Here is a 21,218-nt window from a genome sequence, read left to right on the forward strand (position 1 = left end):
TCAGTATACATAAATTTTAAAGGGTAGACCCTGAATTCAAACCCATTTAGAAAAAGAATAACCTACAGTGGTCAAGAGCATAGGTGCTAAAACCAGCTGCCTGTACTCAGGAATTTTATAGGCTCTTAAGAGTACTGGACAAATGAACGAAGGTAAAGGATGTAGATCAGAGCTTGACAGAGTCAGCACTCAGGAACGTTAGGAATTAATATCATATCTGCCTCTCACTCTGTCCTTTCTATTCCACCATGCTGCCTCCTCTAATGAACAGCCTATCTCATTAGCTAAACCTCCTTTCCAAAACACTAATCAAAATTAATTAATATAAATTAATATATTAACTATAAACCTTTCCAAAAGACTAATAAAAATCATATAAATTGATATATTAATAAAATTAATATTAACACAGCTTTTATAGATTATGATAGGAAAATCTATCAAAGTCCAGAGGCAGAACTGGAAGATGGAAAGAATCTGGGTCCCTGAGTCACTGTGTGGAAAAAAGCTGCCCATTCACTAGGTGGGTGCTAGCAGCAGTCAACTTATACTAGACAAGTGTCCAAATTTGTATTATTTTTTATGGTGCATGGTAGGAATTCAATGGTCATTTGTTACAGCAATTAGTAATACCTCCAACTAATATATCTTTTTTAGAAAAAACACCTGAGTGGGCAAATTAGACAACAGTTGCTTTGCTGAATTTATTATTTCTATCCCTGTTTTTTTTTTCTCTCTCATTCTATCTTTGTCTCAGTTACGTTCTTCTGGAAATCACACTGGAACATTATTTAGATTTTGGAGGAAGTAGAGAAAATAAACAGGAAGTGCTATGTAAATTTTTATATCCAAACAAGCCCTATCCTGGGGTATTGGGTCTTGCAGAAATTTTGTTCCAGTTATTATTATGTACCATTATTCCCTATTAGTATGAAAATTCTTCCATGCAGAGGATGGTGGTCAGGGAAAGATTTGAAATTCCTGAATCTTCATTAGTAATGTGATCATAATACCTCCAAAAACTGACCTCTAAGCTCTTCAGGAAGAGAATTGCCTTTTTATTCAAAAGGGCAAATTTCATGTAAAAGCTTACTGCTTTCTGTTTCATTTAACCTCACCTCAAGGAACCCTGGCTGTTAAAAAAAAAAAAAAAAAAAAAAAAAAAAAAAAAAAAAAGAGAATTGTGAGATGATCCTACCTGCAGGCTAAAAACCCAGATTAAGACCATTGGAGTCTCAGACTTCTTGCCTCAAACCGGTGAAAAGCAAGAGCTTCATGCTTAGCATGCATTACATTTATAATTAGAGGAAAGAGCTGCTTTCACAAAAACAGAACAGTGGCAGTAACAAGCCCAGTAATTTTTGGAATATCTTATGTCAGACAACTATGAGAATCATCCTGCGGCCCTCTTTTCCACCTAACTTGTTTAGGAATTAACTTGAGGCATTTCCTGTAGAAGGAAACAGAACCACCTCTCCTTACCGAAACTCACACCTCTTTATTGTGTTCCCACTGTGCCCTCTGTACACATGTGTCTTCCCAAAGGCTAACAAATTACCTGCTTTCACTTCTGAATGATTCACTTTTTAATGCAGGGACTTATCTTTAAATGGTACATGGTAGGAATTCATTGCATATGGGTTTCATGATGAAATACGTGAGCAACACTTTAATTTTGCGGCCACCTTTGCTGCATAAAACACTTTGGATTTGAAGATGCTATTGAACAAGGATAATAGTGGATGTGGAATTTTCCCTTGAGAGAGGGAAAGCAAGTTTCTGGGAGTTTTGCCATTGGTTCGTGGGAATCCCACTTTTGGTTCTCTTAAGAACTCCATATGCATAATAGACCAAATGACCATATGTTTCCGGTGGTTCAACATGTTCTTGGCTACAGAGGCTGAAATCCTACTACTAACTGAGCCTTATAGGAGCTTAAAAGGAGACGAATCCCTTCTGTCCTCAGGCATGCCTTCAGTGAGACTCAGGCATCCGAAGACATCAGACCCAGACACCAAAATGAAATTAACAAGAAGGGGCTCCCAGGAGGGGGATGGGGTGCCTCAGATCCAAGGGAGCAGTCAATTGAATCCAGTGAAGGTGCTAATGAGCTGTTTTACACGGCTCTGGAAAACTCACCCTGCACCCATAATTTTCTCTCAAGGTATCATTAAAATCAAATGATTCCCTTATTTTGGGTATCCATTTACACTGTAATTATTTTGGTCTTTTGTAGTGACTTTCGTGGTTAAATTAGGCAATTCTTCTCCTGCCTGTGTAGATAATGTAATGACTTTTTAATCATTTGTTTTCTACCAGCCAAATTGTTTCCATGATCCCATTAGAATTCTTCTGTAGTGATTCCAGTGAATGTATTGAACTACTGGTGACAGCCTCACTGATGAACTGCAGGCTGCCTGCTGCTAAATTCAGCTGATGAATATCAAATACCTTCCATTTTCCTGGGAACCAGGAAAAAAAAAAATCTAATAATTTTGATGGATGGACATATTTTCTGACATTCACCATAGAAATTATAAAGAATACCATGTGGTTATTGTAGATTTTTTAAAAAATATATAATAGTGATATAAACACAATACATTATTATTATCAAAAATCTAGAAATATGCAAAAATATAATAAATATTATAAAACACCTATAATGTCACCACTTACTTAAAACCATTGTGCATATGATGGTATCTTCCTATGGTTATTAAAAAAAATCTATTTTTCATTCTATTATCTATCAGCTACATACCTACCTGTCTATTCAAAATTGGAGCCATAACTTACATTATAATTTTTAACCATATTTTTTCATTTATTATGCATGATAGAAATCTTTCCATGTCCCTGAATACTCACTGCAGTTATGACTTTTAATAGTTGCATAATATTTCATTACATACATTTGTTCTCTATTTTCTGAGCTCCTACTCTGAACAAGCAAAGATTTACTGTAACTTGTTTAGTCATTTCTCTATTGTTTGAATACTGAACTTTCTGTTTGGCTTTTCTCAAGGTCTTTTCATTTTATTTTTTATTGAAGTCTAGTTGATGTACAATGTTGTATTAATTTCTGCTGTGTAGCAAACTGATTCAGTTATATATATATATACTCTTTTTAAAAAATATTCTTTTCCGGAGTTCCCGTCGTGGCACAGTGGTTACTGAATCCGACTAGGAACCATGAGGTTGCGGGTTCGGTCCCTGCCCTTGCTCAGTGGGTTAACGATCCGGCGTTGCTGTGAGCTGTGGTGTAGGTCGCAGACACAGTTCGGATCCCGCGTTGCTGTGGCTCTGGCGTAGGCGGGTGGCTACAGCTTCAATTCGATCCCTAGCCTGGGAACCTCCATATGCCGTAGGAGCGGCCCAAGAAATAGCAAAAAAAAAAAGACAAAAAAAAAATATATATATATATATATTCTTTTCCATTATGGTTTATCTAGGACATTGAATATAGTTCTCTGTGCTATAAAGTAGGACCTTGCTGTGCAAACCTTTAAAATGTAAGTCATATCATAGCTCTCTGCTCTAAAACGCTGCATGCAAGGTCTCCCCATTTTGCTCTGAGTAAAAGCTTATGTCCTTCTGATGGCCCTGATGCCCTTCACGATTGCTCCCACCCCTTACCTCTCTGGCTCATCTCTTGATCCTCTCCTTACCCAGGCCACGCCAAACACACTGCAATCACCACTGTTTCTCTAATTGCCAGACAGGCAGCTGTTTTCTCTGCCTGGAATGCCCAAGGACCCACTACCCAGATTTCTCACGTCCTTGGAATCTTTGCTCAAGCTCTGTCTTATTGAAGCAAACTTCTTCCCTGTGTTGCCTCCAGCCACTCCTGATTGCCCTTATCTTGCTCTGCTTTTTTTTTTTTTTAACAGCATCTATTATTTTCTCATGTACCATTATACTTTACTTACTAAGTTTATCATTTATCTATTCTTCCCATGAGGGGTAGAGATTTTTGTCAATTTTGTTCACTGGTGTGTCCCAAACACTACCTGATACATAGTAGGTGCTCAATAAATATTTGTTGAATGAATGTGTAAATGCTTTTGCATTTTTGGCTGCTTGTGAATGATGGTGTATAGAATCTAATTTTTTTTTTTTGGTCTTTTTTCCATTTCTTGGGCCGCTCCCACGGCATATGGAGGTTCCCAGACTAGGGGTTGAATCGGAGCCGTAGCCACCAGCCTACACCTGAGCCACAGCAATGCAGGATCCGAGCCACATCTGCGACCTACACCACAGCTCATGGCAACTCCGGATCGTTAACCCACTGAGCAAGGCCAGGGATCGAACCTGCAACCTCATGGTTCCTAGCCAGATTTGTTAACCACTGCACCACGACGGGAACTCCAAGAATCTAAAGTTTTGACTGAGTCTCATGATTTTCTTAGATTTCATGGAGTTACTGACACAAAGGAATAAATTTTCAGGATTCTTGATATATATTATCAAACAGTGTTTTAGAAAAGTTGTTCTGATTTATGCTTTTAGCAGCAAAGTCCATCTCATTGCATTAACACATGCATTAAGTATTATTTTAAAATATCTTTGTTAATCTGAGAGATGAAAAACACTACTCATTTCAAAATTTTACATTAAAATTTTTTACAACTATTGAATACTAGTAAATTTGGAGTTTTTAAAATGAGCTTATTAGTTATTGATATCTTTTCTTCTGGGGACCATCTGATCACATTCCTTATTGCTTTTTTTTTTTTTTTTTTTTTTTTTTTGGTCTTTTTAGGGATGCATGTGAGGCATATGGAAGTTCCTGGGCTAGGGGTCAAATCGGAGCTACAACTGCCAGCCTATACCACAACCACAGCAATGTCAGATCTGAGCCATGTCTGCAATCTACACACAGCTCACGGCAACGCCAGATCCTGAACCCACTGAAAAAGGCCATGGATTGAACCCACGTCCTCATGGATACTAGTTGGGTTCATTACTGCTGAGCCACATGGGAACTCCTTTATTGATGTTTTTGTAGTGAATATTAGGATTTATTTTCATATCTATTAGGAATAGCTTGTGCACACAAGAGAATGTATTTAGAGAAATAAAATAAATACTCTTGAACTCACCACCCATTTTAAGAAATAAGATATCGGAGTTCCCATCATGGCTCAGTGGTTAACGAATCCGACTAGGAACCATGAGGTTGCAGGTTCGATCCCTGGCCTTGCTCAGCGGGTTTAGGACCCGGCGTTGCCGTGAGCTGTGGTGTAAGTCGCAGATGCGGCTCGGATCCTGCATTGCTGTGGCTTAGGTGTAGGCTGGTGGCTACAGCTCCGATTCGACCCCTAGCCTGGGAACCTCCATATGCCGCAGAAGCAGCCCTAGAAAAAGCAAAAAGACAAAAAAAAAAAAAAAGAAAGAAAGAAAAGAAAAAAGAAATGATATCATCAATTCTTTTGAAATCCCAGTGCAAGTCTCCAAGTCCCATTCCTCAATATTTTCACAAAGAAACCATTGTTTTTTTTATCTATCCCCAGTGGCATATTGTTTCTTTTTGTCTCTTTTGAAAACAGTCATACTGCGAGTAGTCTCCTACATTCAACATGGTTTCTAAAATTCATCAATAATTGACTTGTGGGAGTTCCCGTCGTGGCGCAGTGGTTAACGAATCCTACTAGGAACGATGAGGTTGTGGGTTCGGTCCCTGCCCTTGCTCAGTGGGTTAACGATCCGGCGTTGCCGTTAGCTGTGGTGTAGGTGGCAGACGCGGCTCGGATCCCGCGTTGCTGTGGCTCTGGCGTAGGCCGGTGGCTACAGCTCTGATTAGACCCCTAGCCTGGGAACCTCCATATGCCACGGGAGCGGCCCAAGAAATAGCAACAACAACAACAACAACAAAAAAGACAAAAGACAAAAAAAAAAAAAAATTGACTTGTACAACTGCAGTCCATGTTTTTATAGCTGTGTACTATTCTCTTGTGTGTATATATTGCCATTTATTTATCCAGTGTCCTGTCATTGGGTAGGTTGTCGGCTTGTTTCTAACTCTCTAGTGTGACAAATGATATGGCTGCAAAGAAGCTTACTCATGATTCCTGAGGTTTTATATGCAAAATCTTTGTAAAGTTTGTACCTAGAGGTGGAACTGCTGTCATAGAGGATGCATAGGTTCAACTTTTCAAGATACTGTGAAACACCTTTCCACTTGGTTGTATCAATTCATATTCCCACTAGCAGTGGATAGGCTCTCCTGTTGCTTCACAATTTTTCCAATGCTTAGTACCTGTACTGGAGAGGCTGAAAAATGTGTCTCATTTTGGTTTAAATCTTTCAAATAATTATTGGCTATTTACCTTTCCTCTCCTTTTTTATTTATATTTAAAGTGATAACCATCGTTACCACAGTCATTGGCTGGGTACTAACTACTTTGTGTGTGCCAATCCCTGCCCATGACGTTATTTATTCATCAACCTTATGAAGTAGTTACCATCAGATTTGGGGGCCCCAGAGAGATTTTTAGCAGAGTGTATATTACAAACTATATTTCTTCCAAATGATGGCTGTCACATCTTTATAACATGTGCCTTGAGACCCAGGACAAAACTGTCATCTTGTTAGACTGTCATTTGACAACATGTATCTCATTTCTAAAGTCTGTCCTAGGAGTTCCCGTCGTGGCTCAGTGGAAATGAATCTGACTAGTATCTATGAGGACCTAGGTTCGATCCCTGGCCTTGCTCAGGAGGGTTAAGGACCTGGCACTGCCGTGAGCTGTGGCATAGGGCACAGATGTGGCTCGTGTCCGGCATTGCTGTGGCTCTGGCGTAGGCCAGCGGCTACGGCTTCAATTAGACCCCTAGCCTGGGAACCTCCATATGTCATGGGTGTGGCCCTAAAAAGCCAAAAAAAAAAAAAGAAAAAAAAAGAAAAAGTCTGTCCTAGATCTTTCAGGGATTTAAATAAATCAATAATAGTTGTACAAAAGAAAAATTTCTAGAGTTTACCTTCGAGGCCGTTTTCTTGTTACCTTAGGACAAAGGAGGAAGTCAGCGGCAGTTTTGCTTATGTCTAGAATAAACTAAGAAATCACATTCATGTGAAAGTACCTGGATCAAGGTACGTGCCTCTTCTCAGAGGGCTTGTCTTTGAAAAGAATCTATTATTATTTTTTCAGTGAATAATTTTTTCCTGTTGGAATTCCAAAGGGGAGTTGGCTGGTGGTTATACAAGCCTGGAATTTCAGAAAAAGGGGATGTCGTTATTGTTTCTTTGGAACAAATCAATCCAATAAGCCTCTATTTTGGGTTACTTTATAGAAGACCCTAGACACAGAGGTTTGAGAGAATGAGAGGATATCATTCCTGTTTCCTATTAAGTTGGGAAGTTTCAAACTCTCTGAAAGAGGATTCATTCACTTTTATTTATTGCAAATAAATTTTCTGTCATTTATGGGTACCCATGGTGTGTGATAGTTAAGCCAAGTTTAGGTTAGGGAGTTTAGTTGATCTTGAAATACATGGAAAGTCATCATTTTAAGAAATATGTTCAAGAATTCCCCTTTTGGCTCAGTGGTAATGAACCTGACCAGTATCCATGAGGATGCTGGTTCGATCCCTGGTCTCGCTTAGTGGGTTAAGGATCCAGCATTGCCATGAGCTCTGGTGTATGTCGCAGATGCAGCTTGTATCCTCTGTTGCTGTGGCTGTGATTATGCCTGCAGCTGCAGCTCCAATTCAACCCCCAGCCTGGGAATTTCCATATGCCGTGCATGCGGCCCCAAAAGACAAAAAAAGAAAAAAGAAAGAAATGTATTCAACAATGTTAATGGTATATGAGAGTTGAACAACCAGCCCAGAACTTCCTATCAACCTTCCTGTGAGAAAATCCATAGGAAATAATGTGGGACCGATCCAAAGGGAAGGTGTTATCATTCTGCCTTGAAAGGCTTTGGCTAGACCCCAGCAGGCTAAGCAGGTGTTGTCTCCCAGAGCCTCCCTCACGTGATGGTTGAGGCTTCAAGCAGCCCGATGAGAGCTATGTATGTGAGCATGGAGACAGGTGACATGCTTTGCTGACCTTGCCCTTTGGGCCGAGCTAGGGTCAGAAAGTCCATGGGCCACAGGCCCTCTGGATCTCCAGCAGCAGGCCAAGGGAGGGGAGCAGGAGGTCAGGAAAGGGGTGGAGGAAAGAATGACACTATGGGCCACGGGGCCAGACCTGAACCTGAGCTTTCCCATTTCACCTCTTGGTGCATCCTCTCCCCAAGGTGCTTGTCCGTCAGCCCAAAATCTCTCTCACACACACACCCCATATATTCCACACTTATATCCTTTTTTTCAACCTTTCTATCACTCACTTTACCATTAGCATATGTGACCTTGTGCCATATTCGCTTTTTAAAAAGTAATTTTATTGAAGTATGATTTGCATACCAAAAAAGTTACCCATTCAAAGTGTATAATTCAATAATTTTTTGGGGGGGTAATTTACTGAATTTTTCAAGCATCACCAAAATCCAGTTTTGCAACAGTTCCCTTACCCCAGTAAGACCCTTCTTATTCATTGGCAGTCACCCTACTTCCTATTCTCCAGGCTCAGATCAACCAGTAATCTGCTTTCTGTCTCTTAGAGAATTGCCTTTTCTGGATGTTTTGTATAAATGGAATCATGCAAAGTGTGATCTTTTGTGTTTGATTTCTTTCCCTTAGCGTGAAGTTTATGTTGCAGCATGTATCAATTTTTATTTCTTTTTATAGCTGAAGTGTTCTATGGTTTGGAGACACCTAGTTGTGTTTATCACTTATCAGTTGATGGTCATTTGGGATGTTTCCACCTTGGGGCTATTATGAATAAGGCTCCTATGAATGTTTACGTGTAAATCTTTGCATGGATGGATGTTTCCATTTCCCTTGGGTATATACATCAGAGTGGAATTACTGGGTTGTGTGGTAAATTTATACCTAGCTCTTTATGAAACTGCCAAACTGTTTTCACATCAGCTGCGCCATTTTATGTTCCCTGTGACTGATTTCTAATGAGTTCTGTCTCTCTTCATGGGCTATAGGCTTCTTGGGGATAGTACTATTGCCCGAAGCTCTTTGTCACCATAACTCTCAGGCTAGAATAGGTTTGTGGTCATTAATGGTGATTGTTGTAGTGGGCTGAATGGTGGCTCCAAACATATATCCACGTCATAATTCCTAGAACCTGGGGATATTATCTTCAATGGTAAAAGATGTGATCAAGTTAAGGCTCTTGAAAGGAGGGGCCCATCCTGGAATATCTGGGTGTGACCTAAATGTCATCACCAGTGTTATTTTAAGAGCATAAAGGCAGAGGGAGCAGGCACAGATACAGCGGAGAAGGTCATGTGAACACAGAGCAGAGAGAGAATGGGCCACAAGTCAAAGAATGCTGAAGCTGGAAGGGGCAAAGAACAGATTCTGTCCTAGATCTTCTAGAAGGATGACACCTGATTTCAGTTCAGTGAAACTGGTTTGGACTTCTGGCCTCCAGAGCTGTGAGAATAAATTCCTGTTGCTGGTAATTTGTTACAGCAGCTGCATGGAACTAATACAATTGCTAAAAATGGTAGCTGAATGGAGAAAGAAACACAGCATCTCTGGAGGTTGTCAACATAGTCCTGGATGTAGGAGAGAACAAGTTTTCCAGTTCTTTAGAGTAAGACTTTATTAAGAACGAAATGCATCCATGTACTCATTCAGTCATTCATTTTCAACCATTGAAGTTCTAGTGTTTGGAAGGGAAAGGGGTGTAGTAAAGACCTACCTTCATATTCTAGGGCAGTTCCTTCAGAAGGGAGCTGTGTGGAATTTTATTCCCGGAAAATATTTCAGGGGAAAAAAGATCTCTGACCAAGCTGATTTGGGAAATGCTGCACATTAGTCCCCTCTTGGAGATGTAAGAGCTCGGAGCAGCGCAATTGGAAAGACACCTCCTTTAGTGTAACTCCCCATCTCTTAGACTTATTTGACCCCAGAATCCTCTTTCCACATAACCCCGATTAATATCTCAGGCAACCTATGCTTTCTGGGACATGATTTTGGAATCCCCACACCTAGCATCATTATTACTGTTTCTAAATGGTTTTGCGATCTTCAGCAAATCCGAGCCTCACCTCCTCCTTTGAACTCAGAACCCCCTCACAGAGATGCTATGCACCAAAACTGCCACAGAGCGGTGTCCTGAAAACTTTGGAATGCTACTTCTGCGTTGGGCTAATGTTCATTACTGAAAAGCCCCCTGTTGGTTCTCCGGTTACTTCGCTCTGCCAGACTCTCAGCAATGCCCTTCCATGGAATGTCCATCCCAGGTTGGCCCGCACAGAAAAGCACAGACACTCGGCAAAGGAAGCTACAGCTTGCTTCAATTTCAAACCTGATGGTCTGTTTCAAAGGTCACTTTTTTTTTTTTTTTTTTTTTTTTTTTTTCCTTCTCAAGGCGCAACCACTGTGGTCATTTCCTTTAGTACATTTTTAGCCACTTCCATCGAGACAAGTTGTCATGGAACAATGCATGTTCACATCATCATTTCAAGGGTGGCTTAAATGTGGAGCCGGGATGGCTGCAGCCTTAAGGCTCACCTCGGCTTGTTGCTCTGAAGCTGCCTTCTCAGTCTGGTTTTCGTTTAGAAACAAGGTAGTACGTAATCCAAATAAACAAGCCAGGGCAGAGGATCCAAAGGAGTGAGAAGCAAAGCAGCTTTAAAACTCCGCTAGGATACTTGGGGTTTAGCTCTTGTGACACAAGTCAAGGATTCATTATTGAACAAGGTGCCCCGTAGACTAGGTGTGTGTGGCTGGCTTGCTGCCGCAGAGGCAGCATTTGCTTCTTCTCAAAGTGTGTTATGTTTTAGGCTCAAATGCAAACTCTAAATAAAAATTAATCTTTACAAAGTAGGAAAAAAAAATTCACAGATTTGCTTTATAGTTTTTGGGTGTTTCCTTGACGTGAGGCAAGACTAATTTGGACTTTGAGGACATTTGCCTTTGGAGTTTCTGGAGAGTGTCATATGAATCTTCATTGTGTCAAGCTTCCATGGGTGGAGATGAACTTAATTTCTGTCACAAGGCTTAAGATCCCAACTCCAGCCAGGTTTCTGCCTTTCCTTCTCCTAATAAAGAACAGCGGTTATAAATTAGAAAAGCCCAAAGATTATCTTTTTGGTTAAAATGGATTGTTCACAGAATTCCGAAACATAGCTTTCCCCTTATGAGCTCTAAACATAAAGCTACAAATTCTTTCTCAAGCAGGAACTGAAGTTCAAAGAACTTGACTGGCCTGAAACATAAAGCAATACTTATTTGTCCCCTTAATTTGCCCTGTCCTTTCTTTCTTGTTTTTGTGTTTGCAATGCTAATACAGGAGAAATTTCGTAAATGGTCACTGACTTGGGTTTGAGGGCCACTCAGTCCTGTGTTCTCAAGGCTTGAGTTCTGGACTCGAGAGAAGAAAAGGCAAGGGAAGAACTCTTTTGGCCAGTATCTAAGGAGAGGCTAGTGTTGTGCATTTTATCTGAACCTCCTTGTCCATGAGCCCAAGACCTTGCTCCTGGATGGGGCCAGCTCTCTGGATATGTGAACTGCATAGTTGCATGGGGCCCCCACACTGTAAGGGATCCCAGGTTTGATTCAGTGCCCCCTTTGCCACCATTGGAGTACTTTTTGAACCCTCATCTCACGTTTTCACTTTGCCCTGGGCTTCTCAAATTTTGTAGCTGGTCCTTCCCAGGATTACAGCTGATTAAGACTCTCTGCTCTCCCCTTGCCTTTCTATCTCACCCATGGCCCCAGATCTAGTCTCAAAACCATGTTGAAGGCTGGACTGTCCAGTATCATGTCCACTGGAGCAGGAAGCTGAGTATTCACCCTGCCGTGAGTCAGCTTTCAATGATCCTCCTATGGATTTTATAGATTATTTGTGATTTTAGAGTAGCTTTCCTTGGTTTGAATTTTTGAGACACGCTAGGTGATTTGAACAGTTGTGCAAGCTCAACATGCTTAGGAAGGGAAATGCGTTAATAAAGAACAATCCTGCAATGTCAAGGCTGACTACAAATTACTTTTCATTTGTAATTTTTATACTCTTATCGATGATAAACCAGTAAACAAGTGCAAAATCAATTTACATTGAGTTTACGTAGAGAATTTTTTAAAATCTTGCGGAACACCTGGATACTTTGTTTTCTGATGTCGGTTTCCTGTGTATGGTTTCTATTTTTTTATGTCGAGCCACGTGGGGGACACTTATTCAATCTGCTTCTTAAACTCTTCATACCCCTTGCCTAAACTGCCTAAACTTATGATGATGAAACTCCTGTCTTTGGATAGTCACTTGTTTTCGTTCCTTTTCTGCCTTTCTATACTTTATTGGCTCAGGAAATTCTTCTGAAATGGCCGTGTTTCTCATTTACCCAATTCAAAAATTTCTCGCCTTAACAGCAACCCCTCGCCTTCTCTTATTTTGGTAGAACAGCTTTCCTTAAACTGTACTTTATTGTGATGCTTTGTGCCTTCTTGAAGAAGATGGAAAGAAGCAGTCCTGTCACTACTCTGTCTATATTACTGGGAGTGTTGTGTGTTGTGTGACACTCTGACCTCTTTTTGAGAACCCACAGGAGGCATTACTCTTTGCTCTCAGTTGGAACTGGTGTAAAGGCTGGTTCATCTAGGGCTATGCCTAGCATATCAGAGTCAAATTGTGTAGTTAGGCTCACTGGACATGGACTGAAACGAGAAAAAAATCTAGTTAATAAAAATCCTTTGAGGAGGAGTCCTGTGTATGGTTGAGGGAAATACTTTGAGATGTCATTTGCAGAGGTGTTAAGAATTTCAAGGAGCGTGATCATGTAACAGTATGCTCAAAAAACTTCCCTCCAAGTAGCTTGGCTGGATTTAACTGCACAGCTTTTGTTTGCTGCGTGGGGCATAGAATTCTACAGTCAGAGAAAACTTGCCTGGGATACTGGATGAGAAGCTCAACCCTGTCAGCAACTCTTCTTTGTGTTTTTGTTTTTTTTTGTTTTGTCTTTTGTGGACTGCACCCTCGGCATATGGAGGTTCCTAGGCTAGGGGTCTAATTGGAGCTACAGCTGCCAGCCTACACCACGGCTCACAGCAACACCAGATCCTTAACCCACTGAGCGAGGCCAGAGATTGAACCGGCAACCTCATGGTTCCTATCGGATTCGTTTCTGCTGTGCCACAGTGGGAACTCCAGCAACCCTTATTTAAAAACCTTTTATTCATGCAGTTCCTCTATAAATAAATGTGGAAGAGCTATTTTAGAGACTATGAGCTTGAAGGGATGCCAAAAAGTAGCTTTCCCACAGACCTCCCTCTCTTGATTCAGTCCTAAGGTAAATTCCTTGTACAGTTTAACTTCTCCCAAGCAACTAGTTAGCTTTTGTGTTTAGGTCTTTGGGGCTCGCAACCAGCCATAATTTCCTCTTCAAGATGCTAGAGCAGAGCTTACAGTTAAATATATGGTCTTCCTCTCACAAGTGTGAAAAAGTCTCTGTGCATCTGCGTCCTAAGCTCACTCCTGGATCTACATATAGTTAACTTCGTTGGCTGCTTCCCTAGGCATTTGTCTCTTGATAAAATAGTATGGCCTTTACTGCTTGGTAAATCGATTGGGCCCTTCCTCCTTCCTTCCCGCCACCATATGTATTATGAATCTTCATCCAAATTATACCCTTTGATCATTTTATTGTCTAACGTTTATTTCCCTTTGCCTCATTTCTCCTACTTATTTTATCTGCCACATGGTGTGCATCTTCTCAGACTGCCTTCACTCCATCCTACTTCAACTGTTACATTATTTTTTAGATACATCTTATATTCTCGTCCTCATCCTTCTCCTTTTTCTTTTCCTTCTTCCTCCCCTTCCTTCACTTCTGTGGCAACTTTGTAAGAGTAAGAACAATTATTTCACATCCCCATATTATTGGCTTTGTTTCAAGAGCTGGCCTCCCATTGCGGTGATGCTACATAAACTGGAAAAATGATCAAAGGGTATAATTTGGATGAAGACTCATAATACATATGGTGGCGGGAAAGAAGGAGGAAGGGCCCAATCGATTTACCAAGCAGTAAAGGCCATACTATTTTATCAAGAGACAAATGCCTAGGGAAGCAGCCAACGAAGTTAACTATATGTAGACGCTACATATAAAACACAATAAAACTCAAGTGAATCATACTGCATATACATAAAGCTATTATGTATATTTTGATTAAAAGTCATTCAATATATAATTAGTATTATTCATTTATCATATGGCTAATTATCAACACACTTTTGGCCTAACCTCCTAAACAATATTTCCAAATGCCTTAGGAGGCATTTCCACCAAGATGTCCTAAAGGCATATCAAACTCAGCATTTTCAAAAGCAAACTCGACATCCCTGGAAACCCTCACACCTACTCACTCTTGTTCCTCCTTAGATATTAACATCACTGTCCAGATTTGTCTCTTTTTTCTTCTTTTTTTTTTTTTTTGTCTTTTTTTGCCTTTTCTAGGGCCGCTCCTGCGGCATATGGAGGTTCTCGGGCTAGGGGTCCAATCGGCGATGTAGCAACTGACCTACGCCAGAGCCATAGGAATGCCAGATCCAAGTCATGTCTGTGACCTACACCACAGCTCACGGCAACGCTGGACCCTTAACCCACTGAGCGAGGCCAGGGATTGAACCCACAACCTCATGGTTCCTAGTCGGATTCATTAACCACTGAGCCACGACGGGAACTCCACCTCTCTTTTCTTACCCTCTAATTCAATTGGTAACTGGTCTCTTGCTTAAATGTGAAATGTCTCTTGAGTCCAAACTCTCCTCTCTGATGCTGAGGCCATTTCAGACCCTGTTTACACCTCTCACATTTATCCGAAGTCTCCTCTGGGATATGTGTGAGTACTCCAGGTGGACAGAAAGATATCTTTGGGGGGGGGGGGGAAGTGAAGAAAATATTAGAGCTGTTATCTATATATTTTTTCCTCTTCCTTTTTTTTTTTTTTTTTTTTTTTTTAGGGCTGCACCAGAGCGGCATATGGAGGTTCCCAGGCTAGGGGTCGAATTGGAGCTGTAGGTGCTGGCCTACACCACAGCCACAGCAACACCAGATCCAAGCTGCATCTGCAACCTATACCACAGCTCTGGCAACACCGGATCCTTAACCCACTGAGTGAGGCCAGGGATCGAACCTGCGTCCTCATGGATGCTAGTCAGATTCGTTTCCGCTGCACGACAACAGGAACCCCATACCTCTTCCTTTTAACATTTCTTGTGTTTATAATGTGTATATTGGTATCATTACATATGTATTTACATATGTAATGAATATAAATAATAGTCATATACAGGCCTATGCGTTCATAAATTTCTACTAGGAGGGTGGTGCAATCAAAATGGTTTAGAGATGACTAACCTAGACTATGGCAGTTGGTCACCATTCCTTCAGTCTAACTCCTTATTCTACTCTTCATTATGAGTTAATACAGGTAAAGTGTTTAGAATAAACTAAGCACTACATAAGTGCCAACTATTAACTTTCTGCCTACCTCTTAGATTCTCACTATCATGCATCTAAATTTGTATGTAAGTCTTTAATAAATAAGTCAGTTCCCATATTAGGGTACCCAGGGTTAGCTCCCTCGCTCCTGTCCTGCTCTGCCAAGTCTGCGTGAGCACAGGCTGACAACCTGGGCTCTGGCGAGTTAGAGAAGAAAGGTGGCTGTGGTCTCGCATCGCAACAAGATGTGTTCACTCTGCTTCCAGCCTCTGCCTGATCTCTTCCCGTCTCACATCACTGCCCTAAATCACACAGTTGTTTATGCCACTGCCTAGCACAAGAAAACCTGTGGACTTTATCTATAAAATAAGGTAAAGATCTATTGGAAAGTTGCACCCAAGTTTCTGGTATTTGTGAATTTTGTACAGCAAACTGTAGAGCGGTTTTATTTCTGCTGTATTTGCTGAGAAACACAGGAGGAAGAAGAGCAGTGTGTTAAAGCTTCAGAAGAGGATGCCATGGATTCAAACCTGTCCCTATCAGGTGTGAGTAAATTGCTTCCTATCTCTATGACTCAGTTTTCTTACCTGTAAGAGAGTGTAATGGTAACCATCCCACAGGATTGTAAGGTAACACATCAAATGTCCTTGGGAAACAAAAGACAATTTTTCGGAGTTCCCGTCGTGGCGCAGTGGTTAACGAATCCGACTAGGAACCATGAGGTTGCGGGTTCGGTCCCTGCTCTTGCTCAGTGGGTTAACGATCTGGCGTTGCCGTGAGCTGTGGTGTAGGTTGCAGATGCGGCTCGGATCCCGCGTTGCTGTGGCTCTGGCGTAGGCCGGTGGCTACAGCTCCGATTCAACCCCTAGCCTGGGAACCTCCATATGCCGTGGGAGCGGCCCAAGAAATAACAACAACAACAACAACAACAAAACAACAACAACAACAACAACAACAACAAAAAAGATACTTACTAATATAACAAGGGTAAAATGAAATACAACACCGAATTTGCCTTAAAATACTTTGGCCAAAAAAAAAAAAAAATCCCAAAAAAAAAAAAAAAAAAAAAGACAATTTTTCTTAAAATTTTATTAAAGTATAGTTGATTTAAAATGTATTAATTTCTGCTATACAGCAAAATGACTCAGTTATACATATACATGAATATATATATATATGTGTATATATATATTCTTTTGTATATTCTTTTCCATTATGGTTTATCACAGGGCATTGACTATAGCTCCCTGTGCTATACAGTAGGACCTTGCTTAGCCATCTTATATATAATAGTTTGCCTCTGCTGTCCCAAACTCCCAATCCTTCCCTTCCCCACCCCTCCTCTCCCTTGGAAACCACAAGTCTGTTTTCTATATGAGTCTATTTTTGTTTCACAGATATGTTCATTTGTGTCATACTTTTTTTTAATTTTAATTGAGTATATTTGACGTCACAAAGTTATGTTTCAGGTGTACAAAGTAAATCAACTATATGTATACATATATCCATTCCTTTTGAGATTCCCCTCTTATATAGGTCACTACAGAATATTGAGTATATTTCCCTGTACTCTACAGTAGGTCCTTGTTGCTTATCTGTTTTATATGTAGTAGCATGTATACATTAGTTCCAACTCCCTAATTTATCTCTCTCCATCCTGCATATTTTCCCTTTGGTAAACATAAGTTTAGTTTTAAAAGCTTTGAGCATGTTTCTGTTTTATAAGTTCTATGTATCACTTTTATTAGAGTCCACATATTAGTGATGTTTTTATGATATTTGTCTTTCTCTGACTTCACTTAGTATGATAATTTCTAGGTCCATCTATGTTACTGCAACTGGCATTATTTCATGCTTTTTATGACTGGGTAATATTCCATTGTATATATGTACCACAGCTTCTTTATCCATTCCTCTGTTGATGGACATTTAGGTTGCTTCCATGTCTTGGCTGTGTAGTGTTGCAATGAACATTAGTGAAATAATGTATCTTTTTGAGTTAGTTTTTGCTGGATATGTGCCCAGGAGTGAGATTTCTGGGTCATATGGTAGTCCTATATTTAATTTTTTAAGGAAACTCCAGTGTCCTTCATTGTGGTTGCTCCAGCTTATATCCCCACCAACAATGTAGGAGGGTTCCCTTATTCCACACCCTCTTCAGCATTTGTTTGTAGACTTTTTGATGATGGCTATTCTGATTGGTATGAGGTAATACCTCATTGTAGCTTTGATTTGCATTTCTCTAATAATTAGTGATGTTGAGCATCTTGTCATGTAATTTTTGGCCATCTGTCTACTTTGGAGAAATGTCTATTTAGATCCTTTGGCCTTTTTTTTTTTTTTTTTGTCTTTTTAGGGCTGAACCCATGGCATATGGATGTTCCCAGGCTAGGGGTCGAATCAGAGCTGTGCTCTACACCACAGCAACAGCCACAGCAACACCAGAACCAAGCCAGGTCTGTGACCTACACCACAGCTCATGGCAACGCCGGATCCTTAACCCACTGAGCAAGGCCAGGGATCGAACCTGTGTCCTCATGGTTATTAGTCAGATTCATTTCCTCTCAGCCACAACAGGAACTCCCTTCTGGCCATTTTTTTTTAATACAAAGCTGTATGAGATGTTTGTATATTTTGGAAATTAATCTCTTGTTGGTCACTTTGCAAAGGTGGTCTCCCATTCGGCAGGTTGTCTTTTCATTTTGTTTATGGTTTCCTTTGCTGTGCAAGTCTTTAAAGTTTAATTAGGTCCCATTTGTTTATTTTTGTTTTTTATTTTCATTACTCTAGGAGGTGGATCACAAAAGCTGTTGCTGTAATTTGTGTGTTGTAAGCTATGTGATTTCATATGGTATTTGTCTTTCTGACTTGTTTCACTTAGTATGGTCATCACTAGGTCTATCTATGTTGCCACAAATGGCATCATTTCATTCTAAGGCTGAATAGTACTGCACTGTATATGTATACCATATATTCTTTATCCATTCCTCTATTGATAGACATTTAGGTTGCTTCCATGTCTTGGCTATTGTAAATAGTGCTACTCTGAACAGAGTGGTGCAGTTATCTTTTCAAATTGGAGTTTTCTCCAGATACATGTCCAGGAGTGGAATTGCTAGGTCGTATGGCAACTCTATTTTGAGTTTTTTGAGGGACCTCCATACTCTTTTCCCTAGTGGCTGCACCAACTGCCATTCCCAATTGGTAGCACGTTCATTTGCAACATTGCACGCTAATGGGATATTTAATACATTCTAGTTGGAGTTCTTAAAAGAAATGACAACTAGAAAGTCAGGAGCTGACATAAATAGGAGTGTTGCATGCTATGACAACAGAATGTAGTGTGCCTGGCTGGAGCAGAGACAGAACAGGGAGGGAGAGGCGAGGCTGGAGAGCTAGGACAGGGAGAATGGAATATCTTTTTATGATACAGCAGAAGTTTATCTTCCATGCACTTGCAACCAACTTTATTTCCATAAGAGAGCACAAACACCACTCCATACAACACTCAGAAAACTAAAGCAGCACCTTTATTTTATACATACAAACAGTATAAAATGCTTATTATGTAAGAGCTGTGTTTTGTTTACAATATATTATATTGCTTCAAGCCAATGCCAAAAGTTCATACATTATATTCCCTATTTTATTGTGTTTACAATATATTATATTGTTAAATGCCACTACCACAGTGTTCTCTTTTTTAATATGCAATTCTCTGGAATCATGGTAAGGTCAAAATATAGTGTTCTGTGAGTTTAAAAATAAGAGGGATTTTTAAAATGTGACACATGTTCGAATACATGACAATACAACGTGAAATGCTGTTTAACTTCAGTACTTTCAAACTGCTTCATCCAAACCCTTGTGATTTATGAATTTTTGTTGCATTTATCTTCTCTAATGTTGCCCAGCCCCTCTACACCACGAATGCATTGTTCTTTTGGAAACTATCTGCCAGCTGCACATGGAGAAGACAAAAATTTAACCTGATCGACTGACATAATACAAAATCGGTTGCCAAGCACTGAAACAAGAAAATCTATACCATCATGCTACAGACGTACTTAGAAAACTTAAAAGGAAGAGTAAATATCAGCTCAGTGATTTATAATGAAGCTAATAAAATTCAGGCCAGTATTCTTAACTGTAATGAACATTATTTGAACATTCAACACATGAAAGGTTAACAAAGGCCATGAACTTGGTGTAACTTAAAACGTTTCAGATGTCGGAGTTCACCAGATGTAATTGGATTCAGGTGGGTCCTGCCGCTCCTCAGCCTTTTTAAGTGAAGGCGTGTGCTGCCTGAGTCGGGCGCCTGCTGGCCTCAGGGCGTGCATGAGGCTGGCTCCGTACCCTGCAAAATTACTCACAGCTTAAAAGAAAAGACGCTACAAAAACAGGCTCTTCAGATTCATTATTAACCATTCAAATGAAATCCATTTCCCCTTTTTAACCCGGAGTGAAAGGCCACAGCGACCACAAAGAGCTACCTGAGTGAAGACATGTTACAGGTTCAAGATCTCTGTAGAAAGAACCTGTTTGACGAACTCTATCAAATCTGCCTTCCATCGAATCTGATTCGCTATATATTTTGGCCATGCAGACACTTCTTTTTACTTTGGTTTAAATTGAAGTATAGTTGATTTACAATGTGCCAATTTCTGCTGTACAGCAAAGTGACATTCTTTTTCTCACATTGTCCCCCGTCATGTTCTATCCTGAGACTAGACACAGTTCTCTGTGCTATACAGTAGGACCTCATTGCCCAACCATTCTAAATGTAATAGTTTCATGCAGACACTTTTTTCTTCTTTTTTTGTATTTTTAGGGCCACACCCATGGCATATGGACTTTCCCAGCCTAGGGGTCGAATCAGAGCAGTAGCCACTGGCCTACACCACAGCAACGCCAGATCTGAGCCACGTCTGCAACCTATAGTAGAGCTCACAGCACTGCTGGATCCTTAATCCACTAAGCGAGGCCAGGGATCGAACCTGCATCCTCGTGGATACTAGGCAGATTCGTTTCCACTGAGCCACGACGGGAACTCCTCATGCAGATACTCTTGATGCAAACTTTGGATGAATGTGATTGAATGGAAGGATGATCTCCACCTCAAGGCTGGTAAGGATCTAGTGCTGAGGTCTCGATAGCAGGAATGCTTCTGCAGATGATTTGGTCATTGACCCTTTTTGTGTGTTACAGAACCGCCTCCACCGCATTGACCTAACAACTCCCATGCTTCATATAGATGGCATGATTAGATGTGGCTATTGCATTTACACAAAAGAGGAATTGTCTAAGAATTAAGGGCTTCCAGTATACCTGTTAGAGAAGGGTTACGATTTGAATTGACTCCTTATTGACGGGGATTTGTGAACTTCAGTCGAGGTGGGCTTCTACCCATGGCATTTCCAGCTCACTGCAAGTGGAGTGTGTATCACTGAGTTACATGACTTAAGGCCTCTTGTAACTTGTGACCTTCTGGAGATGCGTGGGGCATGGACTCATTTCTACTGATTTGCTAAAACTGATCCAAGACAGCAATCAGACTTTAAAAATCTGCCTCCATCTTCCTGAGCATTAGATTCAAGTTCGGCATTTCATTCGCTCCTTGTGGTTTTTAAATGCAAGCACCCCACTAAATAACTACTGAGCACAGAATACTTTGTTCCCGAATGTGTTTCTTTGAATTGT

At 40.5% G+C, this 21,218-nt stretch overlaps 2 protein-coding genes and 1 long non-coding RNA gene across 13 annotated transcripts in view; 1 reads left to right on the plus strand and 2 right to left on the minus strand.

Annotated features, from left to right (window-relative positions):
- The window catches only part of TBC1D30 (TBC1 domain family member 30), a 318,685-nt gene that overhangs the window by 225,941 nt on the left and 71,526 nt on the right, over positions 1-21,218 (plus strand). The window lies entirely within an intron of this gene.
- Positions 1-21,218, minus strand: part of LOC146403307 (uncharacterized) — an 897,172-nt gene that overhangs the window by 47,040 nt on the left and 828,914 nt on the right. The gene's annotated exons all lie outside the window — the stretch shown is intronic.
- Positions 19,027-21,218, minus strand: part of WIF1 (WNT inhibitory factor 1) — a 93,471-nt gene continuing 91,279 nt past the window's right edge. The window contains exon 10 of the mRNA NM_001315718.1: positions 19,027-19,875. Within this exon, the coding sequence (NP_001302647.1) occupies positions 19,754-19,875 (122 nt within the window). The 3' untranslated portion in view covers positions 19,027-19,753. The remainder of the gene's footprint in view (positions 19,876-21,218) is intronic.

Source organism: Sus scrofa, chromosome 5 (genome assembly GCF_054392235.1).
Source record: "Sus scrofa isolate SSC_HxYL_T2T_F1_AM1 chromosome 5, Sscrofa_HxYL_maternal_Yorkshire_Landrace_v2.0, whole genome shotgun sequence".
In the NCBI taxonomy this organism is placed as follows: Eukaryota; Metazoa; Chordata; class Mammalia; order Artiodactyla; family Suidae; genus Sus; species Sus scrofa.